Source organism: Pteropus medius, unplaced genomic scaffold (assembly GCF_902729225.1).
Source record: "Pteropus medius unplaced genomic scaffold, Ma_sr-lr_union100, whole genome shotgun sequence".
NCBI classification, from domain to species: Eukaryota; Metazoa; Chordata; class Mammalia; order Chiroptera; family Pteropodidae; genus Pteropus; species Pteropus medius.
In genome coordinates, this window is record NW_024347788.1 from 6,869,103 (window position 1) to 6,887,026 (window position 17,924).

At 39.0% G+C, this 17,924-nt stretch overlaps 1 protein-coding gene across 1 annotated transcript in view; it reads right to left on the reverse strand.

Moving 5' to 3' along the window:
• Positions 1 to 16,552, reverse strand: part of MTRF1 (mitochondrial translation release factor 1) — a 30,314-nt gene extending 13,762 nt beyond the window's left edge. Inside the window, exons 1-6 of the mRNA XM_039877328.1 lie at positions 16,200 to 16,552; positions 13,606 to 14,031; positions 11,267 to 11,358; positions 9,797 to 9,878; positions 9,494 to 9,601; positions 2,301 to 2,503 (exon numbers count right to left, since the gene is read on the reverse strand). Coding sequence (XP_039733262.1) covers positions 2,301 to 2,503; positions 9,494 to 9,601; positions 9,797 to 9,878; positions 11,267 to 11,358; positions 13,606 to 14,023 — 903 coding nt within the window. The 5' untranslated portion in view covers positions 14,024 to 14,031; positions 16,200 to 16,552. The remainder of the gene's footprint in view (positions 1 to 2,300; positions 2,504 to 9,493; positions 9,602 to 9,796; positions 9,879 to 11,266; positions 11,359 to 13,605; positions 14,032 to 16,199) is intronic.
• Positions 16,553 to 17,924: the final 1,372 nt, after the last annotated feature.

Below are 17,924 nucleotides of genomic sequence, written 5' to 3' on the forward strand. Positions count from 1 at the left end.
TCCCAACTCTGGCACATATAAGTGAGGCGGCCTCACAAAAGTCACTTAACATCTTTCTCTTCTGCGAAATAAAAAAAATAGAATCTGCCAGGATGGGTTGTTCTAAAATTATAATCTATGTATAATATATATGTGCATATATTAACATATACATATGAAATATATATTATATACATATGTATTAACTACATATATGTCTATATTAACACACGTATATACAAAACGTGTGTGTGTGTGTGTCCAATGTGTGTGTGTGTATTATTGTGTGTGTGTGTTTCCCCTGGGAATGGTTCAATACTCAGTGTCTCTGCTGTGACTTTTTATGGAACATAAGTACTGTGAATAATGAAAATACTTGCCTGTGTGTGTGTGTGTGTGTGTGTGTGTGGCTGTGTGTGTGTGTATGGTGAGCACGTGCACTCCTATTAATGGACTGAATAGAGGCACTGAAAGATATGTTCATGGTCTAACCACTGGAACTTTATTTGTAAAAAGGGTCTTTGCAGATGTAATTGAGTTAAGATGAGATCAGCCTGCATTATGTGGATAGGCACTAAGTCCAATGACAATTTTCCTTACAAGAGACACCCAGAGGAAAGGGAGGAGGTGAAGGACATGGGAATTCAGAGGAAGAGACTAGAATTGTACAGCTTCAAGCCACGGACACTTGGAGACCCCAGAAGCCAGAAGAGGCAAAGGAGAATTCTCCCCCAGCAGTGAGCATGGCTCTGCCAACACCTCGATTTTGAACTCCTGGCCTCTAGAACTGTGAGGTAATAAGCTTGGTTGTTTGAAGCCACTGTGTTGTAGTTTGTTAGGGCAACCTTAGAAAACTCTACACACACACACACACACACACACACACAAACTTCCTGAGCAGAGCTCCTAAAGCCCTCAGAATTTCCTAAGTGATAAGAGTAAGGGTGTGTAGGTCTTTTATTATTCATAACAAGCCCCTGTCAACTACGACTGAGTTTATGTTAATAAGGTCATTTTTGCAAAGTTCTTAGAGAATGCAGGATGGGAACTGATTGCCAGGAGAACCAACTATGTGATTACAGGGGTGGAACTTCCAGCTCCACACCCTCTCCCCAGTGGGCGATGATTTAATCAACCATGATGCCACACTGGAGCCTCCATGAAATCCCAGAAGCGCAGGGTTTACAGAGCCTCTGGTTGGTGGACATGCGGAGGTGCAGGGAGGGTAGCAAGCCCAGAGAGGACATGGAAGCTCTGCACCCCATCCCACATACGGGAGGGTGGCATCCCCAGAGAGGGCTTGGAAGCTCTGCACCTTGTCCCACATACTTTGCTCTATGTGTCTCTTCATCTGGCTATTCCTGAGTTACATCCTTTGCAATAAACTTGTAATCTAGTAAGAAAACTGTTTTCCTGAGTTCTGTGAGCTGCTCTAGCAAATTATCAAACCTGGTGGGGGCGGGAACCCTCCAGTTTATAGGCTGTTGGTCTGAAACACGGGTAACAACCTGGATTTGCTACTGAAGTGGGAAGAGAGGAAGTCTTGGGCGACCCGGTCCTTAGCCTGTGAGATCTGATGCTAACTCCAAGTAGACAGCACCAGAATTTTATTAAATGGCGGGATACCCACTTAGTGTCTGCAGAGAACTGGTGAATTGCTTGGTGGGGAAAAAAAATCCACACATTTAGAGTATGAAAGTATTCTGTAAATACACAGAATACACAGGAGTTTTTCCTAGACAATAATATTATAGAATTACATTAGATTTTCACAGATAATGGTATTGAGTTTCTGTAGGTAATGCCATATTCTTAAGAAATGTAAGTTGAAGATTTGGAGGTTAAAGTCTCATAGTGTCTGCTATATCCTTTACAGTTTGTTAACACACACACACACACACACACACACACACACACACACAAGGATAAACAAATATGGCAAAATATAAACAACTGTTGATTCCCGATGAAGGTTATAAAAGTTTTCAGTATGGTATTCATGTTTAAAGTAAATTTTAAAAAAGGTTAGGAAAAATAAAAATATAGGAATATGGCTATGTTCAGCTAATAAGATATATCACTGACCTCAAAAGATTATCTGTGGAATTCATTTTTTTCTTAAGCTATAACTCAGGCAATGTTTAAAAAGCTCTGTGGATTCTGTTTTATGAAGAGAAGTGACTTCTATTTAAAATAAAATGAAACATCGCGGTCGGGGAAGCGTTAAGGGATCCCCAGCAGCCATCGGAAAGTTCAGTCTGTAACTCTGAAAATCAGACTCTCCTAGAAGCCACGGCTTCCAGCATAACACGCATTTACACGGAGTTTTCCGCGCCTCCTGGTGAGGTTACCTCATCGGGTTGAGGGAGGACAATGACTGACATTGTCCCTGTGTGGATACGCTGCATCCTTGATGACAGGCCCACCTCAGGGATGCGCTGAACTCGGTGAATCCCACCTTCATACTTCAAATGCTTAAAGACATGGTCACCGGAAATTCGAGCGGCTGCATGATGTAGCCCACCTAGGAAAAAAAATATCCAGACGTATTAATGAATTCCACTTTGAATGGGATCAAGATCTTAAACGCCCTTACTGTAAGGCCTGAATGTGAGTATACAGCCTGAGACGAGAACATAAAGTAGGTAAAAAACTAATGCGAATGTGTTAATATATAAAAAGAAACATACTAAAATATCATTTATGGTTATCTCTGGGGAATAGAACAACAGATTTCTTAATTTTCCTTTTTTGTACTTTTGTTTCTAAATTTTGTATAATGAACAACTTTCACTTTTATAAAAATACTATTAGAAAGAAAAGAACACTGGGTTTTCTGCACTGAACTACCGTATGCAAACCTAAGCTAATACGCCACGTATAAAAGGATATTCAATAACATAATTTGATAATGACAAATAATGCTATAAATCCTCCCAAGTTTTAGAGAGTTTATTGAAATTTAGCTCTTGCTAAGCTGTGGAGTGGGAAGACTATCACAAAACAAAATCTTCATGTCTAGGCCAGCTTCTTCTTATTGGAATTGTTTTTAAAAATATATTTATTATACAGTAACATCCAGACATAAAAAACCACGTGAACCAAATGCATGGATTAATGACAAGAGCGATAATAATTTTGTCAATCACCCCAAAGCCCTCCCATACGCCCCTTCCCAGTTGTAATCCCCTCCCTTCCTCAGGAGTAACCATTATCCTGACTTTTATTCCTTTATTTTATTGCCTAAATATGCCACCCTAGGCACTACAGTTTAGTCCTGCTCATTTAAAACAAGTGTGATATGTCTTTGAAATCACTTCATCTGTAAGTTCATCATCCATCTCTTTTGTTTCCCACCAATTATCGGTCGAGGAACCCGGGTAGAATTTCCCACAGTCTGGTTTTGCCGACTGCATACTCTTGGCACAGTTCAACCTGTTCATCTGCCCTCTGTACTGGCTGCAGTTTGGCAGCTGGATCAGACCCAGCGCGAGCTCCCTGGCAACCACAGGAGGTGCATAATGTCTGGCTGTCTCTCTTTCTCTGGTCTCAACAGCCTTTGATGCTGTCGATACATTAGCATCACGGGGCTGTCAAATGGTGATAGTCTAATTCTATCATTTCTTTCTCCCTTATTAGTCAAAATGCATTTATAAAGAGATATTTCCCCTTGCCCACTATTTGATTACCCAGTGATAGTTATATAGGAAAGGCAGGGTATATGCTTGATTCTGTCCCTTTACCAGTTTTACCAAAACCCTCTGTTTTATCCTACGTCACACACACAGCCATCTCAGAACAAGAGTGCTAGCTCTACCACCAATGTTATTAAAAGCATTAAAACTTTTTCTGCGTATGTTCTTCTTATTCTCCCCTCATTTTTCAAATGGCTGTACTCTATACTGTCAGATTGTTATATACTGGATTCTTTCCCTTATTCCTCACTTAGGCCTAGTTCTGCAGGTAACCACATAGTTAATGCTCATCCCTACTCCTTATGTTGCTACCTCATATTTTAGTTGTCTGAAGTTTTGTTTTCTTCAGAAAGGGATCATGGGAAGAGTATTTCCTGAATTCTTACATACAGATAACAGTGTGTACCCTTGTAATGTCAGTTTTGCTGATTATAAAATTCTTAACTCAAACTTCCTTTCCTTGAGTGAACTCCGATTCTTTCTGGCACAAAGTGCTGTTACTGAAAAGCCTGATGAAAATCTCATTTTCTTTTCCTTAGAAGTCACAGGCTCTATTTTTTTCCACGTCTAATAGATTTTTTTCCCTCTTTTTTTTTTTTAAGTCCAATAATTTTACTAGACTATGTCTTAGTGTTAGTCATTCTGGCTGGATAGCTTCAGATGTGCTCCTTAGATATGTGGCTTCAAATATATTTTTTTTCTATTTCGGAAGAGTTTTGTTGAAATGTTGTTTTGGTAATTGTTACACAGCAATAGATAATGGATACAGTATCTGCTCTGATTCTTTTTTATCATATACTCAATATTCTTGGCCTATTTTCGATATCATTTTCCTTGACTCCTTTATATTTTTCTCCATTTCTTTTGGTTCTAAAAAAATTTCTTTACTACTGTTCTTTTAAGGCACGATCTGTTCACCTGCTCATGTGTTCCTCGGTTTATTCTTTTCGAAATGATTTTTCTTTTATTTTACTTTCCTGAGTCTGTGACTTCGTTTCTAATTCTGATTTGTGGGGTTCTTTCACACCTCACATTGTTCTCTTACTATCTTTTGATTTGTTTTGAAGCAGTTGATAATTGATTTGATCTGTTTCATGAACACATCTTCTCTGGCTTGTTTTTACGTGAAATTCGTTTTCCTTAAGTTTTAGAATGAGGCTAAGTCCAGGAAGGCTCTTCTACCTTCACAGAGCTCTCTGGCTTGGGGGTAATGTTCTAATAGGCAGTGCCTTGCGTTCTCGGATTCCCTGGCTCTGTTCCCCTCCCCGACTCTGGACTAGACCTTCTCTTTCCTTTCCCTCTCTTATCTCTGTCCTGCTCAATTTTGATTCCAGTCAGAGCAGTTTTTCTTCAGTGTGGGGCCCAGTTTCGAGAGGTCATGGGGCTAGACTGCTCCAACCCCTCAAGTCTTCTTACCTAAGGTCTGAAGACTCACTCGCTATCGGAGGGCAAAATTCCCACCACGTCTTCATTCAACTTGCCTTTTCGGCCTGTGCAGAAGGCAGATGGATCTTGGGTAATGACAGTGGATAACTCTAAACTTAACCAGGTGGTACTCCCATTGCAGCTGCTGAACTAGATGTGGTTTCACTGCTGGAGCAAATAAACACTCCCTGGTACCTGGTATGTAGCTGTTGATCTGGCAAATGCTTTTTTCTCCATACCTGTCAATAAAAACCACCAGAAGCAGTTTGCTTTCAGCTATCAAGGCCAATCACACACCTTCTCTTCTGTCCCATCTCAGAGGTATAACAACTCTCCAGCCCTATGTTATACGTTAGTTTGCAGCATCTTGATCACCTTTCCCTTCTGCGAGATAGCACACTGGTCCAGGAGAGCCGAAGGTGTAACTTCAGTTACTACTGATACTTGTTGACAGCTATATCAACTGCTAAATGCTCTATGAGAATTTATCTCGGTTATTTCTCAAAGCAACCCTTGGACAGTAGGTTGAATTCGTATTCATATTCTTACGTATGCCTTGAAACAATACTCACATAATCTGCAATATAAATGGTGGCCTCTTCAGGTGTGCAGTGCTGTAGCTCAGGTTATATTACTGTCATTTACAAATAAGGACACATAGCTGTCAGCAAATATCACTTTGGTTTACCATGTTCCTAGGCAGAGGCAATTCTGGAGGCTTCCGCTTGGCCTTTCCCACCATAACATTCCTCATTCCACAGGTCAGAGAGCCAATGTGTAGGTTCTACCAGCTGCTAAGTATATCTGCTCCACTTACACATCCCAGAACTGGGGAAATAATTTCATGATGGGTTCAGGGGTCCACTGGGCCCACTGTGAGACACACCTGAGCTAAACTTCATTGACACCTGACACCCCCAAGCTCCTCTTCTGACTGATGGACCTGACATTTTAAGTCTTCCAGAAATAGGGTCAGTTCAGAGGCAGTGTCCAGTAGTCCCTGAAATATCTGATTATTTCCTTTCCCCACAGCACAGTTATCCTTGTTAAAAATAAATGGATAGATGGAGTATGGATGGATGGAGAGACAGACAGACATACTGAACTATAGATACCTCTCTCAATATATATCCCTTTGGGGAAGGCTGGGAGAAAGATTACAGAGTACATTTTTGGCAGTCTACCGGGCTCCTCAAGGTAACTCAGCCTCCTGCTTATTTAAATGGTCTGAGTCTGTAAACAGGCTCAAGTCTGGGAATTAATTGAGGGTCCATGACTTCTGTTTTTATGATACAGGTTAGACTTTGGTTCATTTGACCTAGAACTCCTTAAACAGATCAAGTAAGAATTTAGCAGCCTTCCATTCTATTTTACTTCTAGGGACACTATGACCAACTAGCCAGCAAGTCTATACAAGTCAGACCAGTCGGCTGCTACTTGGACTCCGCTGGTTACCTGGTATCCAAGACCATCTTGCCTTTGGCCACGGAGTGCCACCACTTGGCACTCGCTACCCTGAGATCCAATTACTCCCAGCGCGTCTAGGTTCCCCAAGCCAGTTACCAGAGTTCCCGCTTCCAGGGCTCTGAAGAGTGATCACAAAGCCCCTCAAGGAGCCAGGGCCGCCTCGCAAGTTTATTTCTCACAGCTGCGGTAAAAAAATCTGTCTTCTGGATGCATAAAATTAACCATTGGATTACTTTCTGACTTCCCCTGAATTTAACTGGTGAGCAGATGACAACAAACAATTATAAACATTAATCTGCTGGGAGGGAGGAGATAATGTAATACATGTCACAGAATCCCTTTAGCTGGGAAAATATTTCAATTCGTTAGATACCAGGTACACAGCATCACACAGTGTCAGACCCACGTCACATGTCAAGAGCCAGCAGCCTCCACTGTTTGCACAAAGACCATCTGGCAATCATTTAGTTTGGATTATTTATGTAATAGCTGAGTATTCTCCCTATCTGTATCAGTTACAAAACTATAAAACTTTAAGCCACTCGATATATGAATATTTGCATGAAAGTGTTTCTTTTCACACAGCTTTTAGTGCTATGTAAATCTCTGTGGAATTTCTATATCAATTAAAAATCAAATTTATATAAAATATATATATACACACATACATATATGTATGCAATCTAACATATATATGTAATATATATGCATATATATATTTTAAAGTTAGGTGCTTTGTTTCCTCTATTCTAGTCTTTTACTAATCACATCTTTTTCTTCCAACTACAATAAATAAATCAATGTTTAAAAATTATTTTATAATTTCAATGAATAGAAGTGTATTCTTAGTTTTTAATTTTAAAGGTATGAGTAAAATATTTTTAAAAAAAATTTTAAATGTCTTTTTACTTTTAAAATATCTATTTTATTTTGCTAGTGAGTAAGTATATCTAAAAGAAAGGTCCCAACCACTGTTTAGGCTCTTCTGTGTACCTGAAACAGAAACTCTCTTCCTATTATTAAGTTCATCCCCTTTTCACTCCTGAAAGTTGGATTCAAAATATCCATGGCATTTCCCACTATTCTCTTTCATAACGCTGCTGTTTCTGATTACGCTCCCCCTGAACTCTCTCCTCTCTTGCTTGCATAATATTGTACGGTCCTCCTCCTCCTTTTGGCTTATCTGACTCTTCTTTTTCTTTTGCCGACCAGCCTATCTTTCTAAATGTGGCCATTCTCCAAGGTCCGGTGCCCTGGATGTTCCCTTTCTGTAGACTCTCCCTTGCTTATTCTCTCGGTATCAGACATCGTCTCTGTGCTGAGAGCTATCGAATATCTTTCCTCAACTCTGTCCTCTCACCAGAGTTCTGGTTATACAACTTTAGCATTTGCGGAATATTTCTAAATGGATGCTCAGTATAACCACAAACCTAATAATTCAAAAACCACTTAACATTCTTCTTCCCAAATGGGCTCTGCCTTCCAACTTTGATTCCATTCAATAGCACGAATGAACACTGCAATCTTCTGGCTAGAAAGATTAGAATCTCTGTGGCCCAGCTCCCTGAGTCAGAGCTGACTAATGGGATGCAGTGTGGCTCTGGATCAGGAGGACTTAAACTGGATCCCAGGATTGCCATTACTTATTGTGTGATCCTGGATTAGTTACTCTCTGAGCCTGGGTCATTATCTGTAAAATGAGATTAAGAATGTCCAGTTCACAGGATCAGATAATCTAGACTGAACATAAGACATAGTGGGCAAGCAATAGCCCCTCTTGTATCCAGTCAGTTACCCGATTTTGCCCATTCTTCCTCTGAAGGTCTCTCACGGCCCCCTGCTGCAAACGCCAACCCTTCGCCACACCTGGGTTACTCTAATAACCTCTCTGCAGTCTGCCTTCGATCTGGCCTCTTCATTCCATTCTTTACAGTGTGTCAAAATAATCTTAAAGTATGTATTTATCAAATCATAACTTATTGATAAAATCTTAAATAATTCCCTATTCCCTGACAATCGAGGCCTGATTAGCTTTCAAGGCCGTTCGAACCCTACCCACCCAAAGCTATTTCCTGTGACTTCGCATCACAATACGCTGCGGGTGCAGGGTTTCCTCGCTGTCCTGCGCGCACACCAAGGCCCTGCCCACCACACGCTGCTGCTCTGGTTCCCCCTGCAGCTGCACCGCCTGCATTTAAACCCTGTACCAAGCACAACTTACTGATGCTATTAACTGGTTTTCGTTTCCCTCGATTATTTAACTTATATTAACTCTCTTTCCCCGCTTTGATAATTTGCAGTTTATTATCTGTGACCCCTCTGTCTACTACAGTGTACCCCTGTATAATCAGGCAGATAACAACTCCCAGGTGGATTAAAAGGATGGGACAAGAAAATGAAGATCAGATGTTCAGATTGACCACACTTGCAAGTTTAAAAACCTGCATAGTTTGTTATTGTTTATGTTGTATAAGTTTTTATCAACCCAACTAGAGTGAAAGCTTTTTGAAAATAAAGACAAATGATTATTTTTGTCTGCAGTCTCATAAAAATCTAATACATCATTAACTACTTTGTCTAATTGACAAACCTTCCGATTATATATCACGTAAGTGATAAAATTCTTTAGAGTAAAAACCTCAATAGAGCAACGATTTGCAAGGCAAGGTGTATGTCCATTCTCCACAGAGAACTTCTCTCTCATTCAGCTGTTCCTTCCTGGAAGACACCTCCCTCCCTCCCCAACTCTTCCCTCAGCTAAGAAGCCTACTATAGTAAGCTACCGTGACTGATGAGCCTAGTCACAGGATTTAGTAGATACAGATCAAATGTTAAAAAAAAAAATAGGACAAGATAGTTTTAATCAAGCTCAGAGGAAAAATAATTTTCAGCATTATCTATGGACAAAATCCTCAAATTACACCTACCATAGTCAGCAGGTGTATAATTGAGAAGTTCAAATTTCCAGTGTTTGTAGCTTGAATAATTCTGGTACATGTCAAATATTTCCCGAGTAAATTGTTGGCAGATATCACCTAAAAGAAAATACAAAAAGTATTCAGTCAGCACGTTTCTAAGAGAAGGATTCTTAGGTCCAGGCCTTCGGGAAATGAGGAGTAACTACTTCAAATGCGAAACACATTTAGCAGACTTTTAAGTTGCAGTGTGTCAAATCAAAGTAAAATTTAGGTTATTGTTTAGATTATTTATAATAAAATTATTTTACTGACCTCCAGTGGTTCTTCCAGATGTCACTTCTAAAATGACATCATTTTTGTCATATTTCTCCTTTGGCACTAGACTCTGGCAAAACTAAAAAAGAAAAAATATATATGAGCATTAGTGTGTTTATGTTCCATGGGCATATGTACAAATATTACTTGAACTTAGATAAAAGACCCCAAACATTAAAAAAATCAGTAATTAACAAAATCATATAGCATCCCAGTGAGGTCTAGTCCTAAAATGCTTTAGTAAGTAGACCCGATTAGACCTAAAACAAGTGATCAATTCATTGTTAACAATGAAGTTACTTGTCAGGATATTCTCTACAATGCTATCGGATTATCTTAATTTTCTAAAATGCAGACGTTTAGATCAAAGTCCAGAGGCCTCCATTCAATTTTCATCAGACTTTGCCTCTTATTAGTTCCGAACAGTAGTTTCTTTCATCTAATGAATGAAGTAAAGCTTTGAAAGTCTTCATTTGGACAAAATGAGGACTTTTTACATATGATTGTGTATTCTCTCCTGGCATTAATGACAGAGTACACCAGGCCATGCCCTGCCTTCTCAGTAGAGTCACACTGTTTAAAGAATATGTTTAGGACACCCAAGATAAGGCTCAAATAGTTTCTTCGCTGTGACAAGAAAAAAATTGGGCTTCCTAATAAAGGAGTCAACTTTCTTCTTAGGGAGAAGAGGAACGCAATTTTACTTCTATTATTACTAAAAGGTCTTTTGAATCAAACTAAAAATATCTATGTGTCATGATTTTCCCTACTGTCAAATTTTAAATACACCATCCATGTTAGAAATGATGTAATCTGTGGGAGAGAATATTGGACTGAGTCAGACATCTTGCTTCTGCCTTTGATTAGCTGGCCGAGTCGTGACAAAGTAACAGATACTGCCACCTCATCCCCCTCAACCCCTCAAATAAGCCCCTCAGTCTTTCCCAGAGTAGGAAAGACTGAAGGCAGGAGGACGGCAAGCATGAGAGGGGAACATAATACACAGGACTGTGATTTTCATTGTCTTTTAGACAAATCATCCACTGAGTTAGAAGAAGCTAAAGACTCGTGTCAACCCATTTTCTCTATACCCTGGATTCATTCCATTCTATCCAGAATGCGAATTTTCAATCCTTAATTAACACAATCACCATGAACCAACTCCCCTTTCTAAGGCATAAAAATCCCTGATTCCTCCCCTTAGTGAACTCAATTTATCAGCATCTGTTTCCTTGTCCGGCAAGTTAATAGACTCAACTTTAGACTACTGTTGCCGGGGGCGGGGGAGGTGTTTTATTTTTTGATATCACAATCTCTTCAATCTCATTCTGTAGCAAATTACAGCACGAGAATCAGACTTAACAAACTAGAGTTTGGGAAATACTTAGAGCACCAAAGAATAGTCTAGCAAGACTACGATTGCTTTATATTAACACTATTGCGATGTGTTTACCTCCTAAAACATACCTCACTGTATAACGTGCTGATTTTTTGAGAAATGGTTTGCCTCTCTTCCAATGCAAGTTCTTGTAACTGCTTTTCATCTTGTTTATTTAGACCTAGAAACCAGCAACAGTAATAATGGTAAAAGTTTTTAAATACTTACAGGGCAACTCTTAAATAGCTACCTAATCTCTGTCTACTAAACTGTATTTCAGTTGTAAAGGCAGGAGATTGTATAAAAGAACAGTTAGAAGAGTTAGAGAATGTCAACTAGCAAGTATTTGTGAAATGTTAAAAATATTCAGTGTGAAAAGAGCATGATCTTCCCCAAAGAGCTTGTGATTTGAATGTCTACAAGTCATCATAGAAATCACTGATTAACCAAACAGATTTAAAAAGGGACTGGCTAATTAAGTACAATCCTACATAGGGTAAGCTGGGGTGGCCATTTCTTGTCTTAAGGCTGCAGCCATTGCTCGGCACACTCTGAGTGACCTGGCACGGCTAGAGCCTCCCTTTCTGTAGAGTGAATGTCGCTGGTATCACTGTTATTACAGAATACCGGAACTGTGAACCTAAAAGAGATTTTAGAAATGATCTGATCCAATCTGATATTACACATGATACAACCAAGGCTGGAAAAAGTTATGTCAGTTTAGCTTAGAAGGCATTCAGTAAGCTCCTATCTGTGCAAGTAACTTTCCCCAAACTAATTAGTTACATCGTGCAAAAAGAATAAAAAATAATCCTCATTAAAAATAGGTGAGAGAGTTGTGCCATTAGTAGAAGGCAAGAAAATGCAAGGCTTTGGACATCCAAGAGTTCACAGGGATTACTATGACTGGCCTTGACACCTCTAAGGCTTCCTTAAGCAGGCTGCAACACGGAACAAGGTTTGGAAACTAGAAACCAACAGCAAAATTTGGATAAATGTCGAATCCCACATTAGTCCATTACGCCAATTTCTCGACTTCTGCATGTTTTGAAAAATTTTCATGAGAAAAAATGTTAAGGCAATAGCAATATTAAGAAATACTAAAATTAAAAATAAACACCTCTCACATCATATAGAAAATAAACTCTAGTAGATCAAGATGTAAGGGCTAAAAATATAAAATTCTTGAAAGAAAACAAAAATATAAACCTTTTTGACCTTAGATACTGAAAACACAAGCAACAAGATCAAAAAAACCCCAAAAAACAAAAAACTGGACATCATCAAATTTAAAGTGTGGTGCTTCAAAAAACAATCCACAAAATGGAAGAAAATTTCTGCAAATCATACATCTGATAAAGAACTTGTGTCTGTAACATAAAGAACTCATATAATTCAGTAATAGAAGGACAAATAACTCGATCTAAAAATGGGCAAAGGATATGAAGAGTCATTTATCCAAAGATGATACACAAATGGCCAATAGGCGCACAAAAAGATGGTCGACATCATTAATCGGGGAAAGTCAAATCAAAATCACGAGGAGATACTACTTCACACCCATTAGGATGGCTAAAATCAAAGGGGCAGATAACAGAGTTGGCAAGGATTTAGAGTAATCAGAACCCTCATACACTGGGGTGGAATGTAAAACGGCACAGCCACTTTGGAAAACAGTCTGGCAGTTCCTCAAAAGGTGGAACATAAAGTTAACATACAACTCAGCAATCTGTGTCCAAACAAAAACTTGTACATACATAGCAATAATTGAAAAGTGGAAATAACTCAATATCCATCAACTGATGAATGAATAAATGAAATGTGGTATACCCATACAATGGAATATAATTCAGCAATAAAAAAGTGAAGTACAGCTATAAGCTATAACACAGATGAACTTTAAAATTATGCTAAGTGAAAATCGCCAGTCACAAAGGCTTTTTATATGAAATGCCTGAAATAAGTAAATCTATAGAGACATAACGTTGATTAGTGGTTGCCTAGGGTTGGTAGGGAAGGGAAGATTGGAACAAGATGGCTAAAGGGTGCAGTGTTTCTTTTTAGGGTGATGAAATAAATCCTAGACCACATAAGCCCTTTGATGGGGTAGGAACTATATTCTTGTGCCCCTGGTATACAGCACTGTAGGACAGTGCTCCATAGAGGTCTGTTCAATAAATTAAAGCTTCTGAAAGGGTCAGTATTCAGTCTTCCGACCCTAAGAACTTCCTGGCACGGACCATGAGGAGCTCAGTCTCTTAGCACTTAATCATTGTAGCTGAAATACTTCAAACACCCAGAATACAGAGTCCTGTCCCTTCCAAGTACAGAGCTTATTACTTGTAAGCTTTTTAAAAGACTGAGTTCAATAAAGCGTTAACTTAGAAAATCAGTCTTGTACCCATACAAGCACATATCTTTTACCTACTTTTATACATTGATTCTAACTCTTCAATCGCTTGTTCGGCCTCCTGAATTTCTTGGTAAATGGCTGCAAGTGGCGCCAACTCAGCATGTCTTTGACTCAACGCTCTTTGGTCCCCTTGATTCACAGAGATATTCTTCAAACACTGATCAAGCATTTGGTACTCCTTATTCAGGTCCTCCATATATTTCTGTAGTGCTTTATGCTTCCAGAGCATCCTGCTGTCCTGATGACAATATCTCCTGGAACAATTCTTATTTAATAGATGATGGAGAACATGATTCCTGTTTTGTATAAAACCCCACAGCCTTCTATCAAGATGTATCTGTCTAAATTGATGAGAAAGGGGGTAGATGTGACACTGGTGGTGACCATGAAGAGATGGATGTCTAAAAAGCCAAACACAGAGGTGACGATTCATCTCAGCATCTGAAATATAATAAACACAACATGGAAAAAAAATCAACTCTATACATATGATAAAGCTGGAGGGAGCCTCAATATATCTTGTTCAGTTCACTGCCTCAGCCAGCTCCAAACATGGTCCCAAACTCCATAACCCACAAAAAAGAAAATAATTCTACAAACCTCTGAAAACATAGTAAAATAAATGAAGATAGCACTGTTTTCTACCCACTGAATATATATAATTAACTAAGGCAAATGAGTAGAAATGTAACCAACAAATGTCAATAGAATAGGTTAAATCACTATTTTCTAGAAAGTATCTAGAATTGAGTGTGTGAAGAAACATGTGAAAGGTATAAAATAATCATGCAAACTTTGGGTGGTTCAGATATTCATAGATTTCTGAAGTTTGAAGGAAATATTACCTATTTTCTTGTCTAATTCTTTAATTTTACGTATCCAATGTCCAAGGAAGTTAAGTAACTCAATGGTGATTATTCACTCGGCCAGACAGAGGCAGAGCTGGTTTAGGATGCAGGGTCCCTCTTCAGAACTCGGTACTTTTCATCTCAAGTCTACAATCACTCTTCAAAGAGCTTTCCTTTTAGCTGAATCCTAAAGGAAGCTTCAAATATTAACAGACTAAGAAAGTCGGTCTGCCGAAAAGGGACAAGAGCAATAACTACAGTTGACCCTTGAACAACACGGGTATGAACTACACAGGGCCACCTATATGCTGACTTTTTTTTTAATAAATATAGAGTCAGCCCTCTGTAGTCCCCTAGTTTTGCATCTGCTGATTCAACCAAGTGTGGCCAAAAACAATGTTTTCCATCTGCTGCTAGGAATCTGTGGACTATTCTGCACTATTCTGCACCATTTTATATAAAGGATTGAGCATCTAGCCTTTTGCTATCTACAGGGGTACCAGAACCAATCACCCAAGAATATGCAAGGATAACTGTAATTACATTTCGGGGGAGTCAAAGTTATATGAAATTTTTAGGGAGTCGTTGCCCCAACTATTATATTCTGCAAGGATTGACTGTACAAAACAATATTATCTCATCTATGTTTTCATTTTTTTCTACACTATACAATATACACATAAAAAAGGCAGAGTATTTTGAAAAAAACTAAAAAATAAATATACCCAAATGTTAATAAGATGATTTCTAGTTGTGATATGATGGATACTTGTTGCTGGCTATTTTTTCTTTCTAGTGTTTTTCAAGTCTTCTATTTACATAGCATGTATTATTTTTACAATTAAGAAAAAAAAAGTTACTTAAAAAAAGTACAGGTTAAGTGAAATTGGCTGAGTACTACGTGTTCTCCCCTCTAAAACAGATAACAAAGAGCTAACAAAAGCACACAGTGGTTTCATTGAGTAAGAAAGAGAAAAGATAAAGTGTTTTACGGAAAACACTTTGCCCCTAAAATCCTGAGGTTCAAAGTTGAAATAAGAGACAAAATTTATCAAAATCAACCTTAACTGTCTCTGGTGTTCATACTATGCTAATAAGTGCATTCATATATTAGTTCGTTTGATTATAAGTCTACTACCATTACCTCCTATAAAATTAAATATTTGGAATAGTATCTAAAATATTCAAAGTCTTCAGGGTTCTACTAATACACTTTAACATACATGAAACACTGGGAAAAGGACTGTGGAAGAATGCACCAATGCCCAAATGCTACAATGCCCCGCAGAAGTTTCTATGTGTCTTTACATCTAGCCTCAAGCGCATCGGAGGACGCGTGTCCTTTTGAAAACGGACAGAATAACAGGACGGCAACATTTCGGTTAGAACACGTCTAACTAAAATTTCCATCTTAGGAACAGTAATAGAATGAGTAACTCTCAAGGTCACGAATCTCAATGTTAAGGGCGGAGGCGGGGGGGGGACCCAAGACGATTACTCTCTGGGAGTATCTACGCCTGAGAACAGCAAGCGCTGTCCATCACCCACCACAGCAACACGATTACTCTGATACTCCGGGAACAATACTCAGCGCCCGCGTGTCAGAAGTGACACTGAGCCTGAGCGAGAGCGGCTCGTGTAGGCCACACTATGTAACTCAGCATGTGCAGTGACCCCATAAGGAGCATTGGGCAGGGGTAAAAAACCGGGGAAAGAAAGAAGACTTTTTAAGATTATAAAACAGAAGTGAATTGTGAGTACCTAAAATAAAGAAGAAAAGTGTTGGCTTCCCTTACTGAGGTCGGAACCTTCTGTAACCCGCTGCGGTTCATCCCGACAGACACGGAACCGCTTTCACTTCCTGGGTCACTTCTTCCGGGTTGATATTTGATTCTCTGCTCCACCTCCGTACTGACGCTTCTCCGAGGAGTAGTCTTTGGGCGTGCGTAACAATGAGGGAACAGAGAAAACGAGAGAAAAATGACAGCGAGAAACAAAAAAGTGACAAAGCAAGAAAAATTCCCAGGAGACGACCACGCAGCGTACGAATCCCAAGCGGGAGCCCAGGGCCTGGGTTGCCGAGCAAGGACGCCGAAGGAGGTGTGGGCGCCGGGGCCGTCTGAAATGTAGAACTACAATTCCCAGAAACTCCCGCGCGGGAATCCTGGGAGTTGTAGTTTATCTTCGGATGGACGCCCGGCTACCCCACCCCGCTGAGCCAAAGGTGGAGCTTTGGTTTTCACAATTTTAGATAAACCCAGGAGGGAGATTCTCTACAGTTTTGATTAAGAAATCAAGATTTACAATATATTAATATACAGTTACAAGAGTTTCCTCATCTATGGAGCCACTAAAGCAGTGATTATTTTTAATGATTCCCTTTTCATCCAAAATTTAGGGGATTCTGCATGTTAATAGCTGTTCTTTAGCTTCCACTGACTATGAAAATACCAAATGACTAAATGAGACTAAATTTATATTCTTAAAAATCATAACGGGAACCAAAAGATAAATATTTCTACAAATTAGTTATTTTATAGCTAATAAAAATAGGGGCTCAACTTAAGTTTTTAGTTTGTAAACCACCGATTAAATAGAGAATATAAAAATCCAAATAAACAATTGCAGAGAATTGCAAACATATTGTCTTACTTTGAATATTACAGTGGCAGACAGCCCTTAGCGATCACATTTGCAGGCCATTTGACCTCTATCCTCAATATTTCTTCCTGAAAGGCAAAGGCAAAAAGAATTGCATATTACCAACTGAACAGGATATTTTGTTGGGCTATGAATATATATATAAAAAGGAGAATTAACCATAAATATAAATGACTTAAAGGTCTCTACTTCTACCCACAACATATTAGATACTATTCCACATGGTTTAAACTTACTAATTCGTTTCATCCTTACAACAACCCTAGAATACCCATTTTGCAGAAGAAAAAACTGTGGCACAAAGCGCTTAAGAAGCTTGTCCAAGGTAAAAGAACTAACAAGTGACAGCTGATATTCAATCAAGGCTCTCAGCCTCAATAATCTGGGGCTACTAAGCTCTGATACTGCCTCCCTCTCCCCAAAAGAAAAACATTCAATCATCCATTCAGTAAAAATTGAACACCAGTTATGTGCTCCTCACTGTTACAGATGTAAGAATTCAGCAATGACTAGAAAAGATAAAAATCTTTGCCCACATGGAGCTCATGTTCCAGCAGAAAACAAATTCCAACGACCATAGAATTCATTTGCCTAAATTACCCAACAAAATTCTTTGTTTCTTTGAATTTGTGCGTGTAGATATATAAATAAAATATTACATATAAAGCTTTATTCTCGTTAAAAAATAATGCTATGGACTGAATTGTGAACCCCTTGCCCCCCAAACTCTATATGTCGACGCTAATCCTCAACGTGACTGTACTGGAGATAGGACCTTTAAGGAGGTGATGAAGGTTAAATGAGGTCATAAAGGTGGAACTCGGA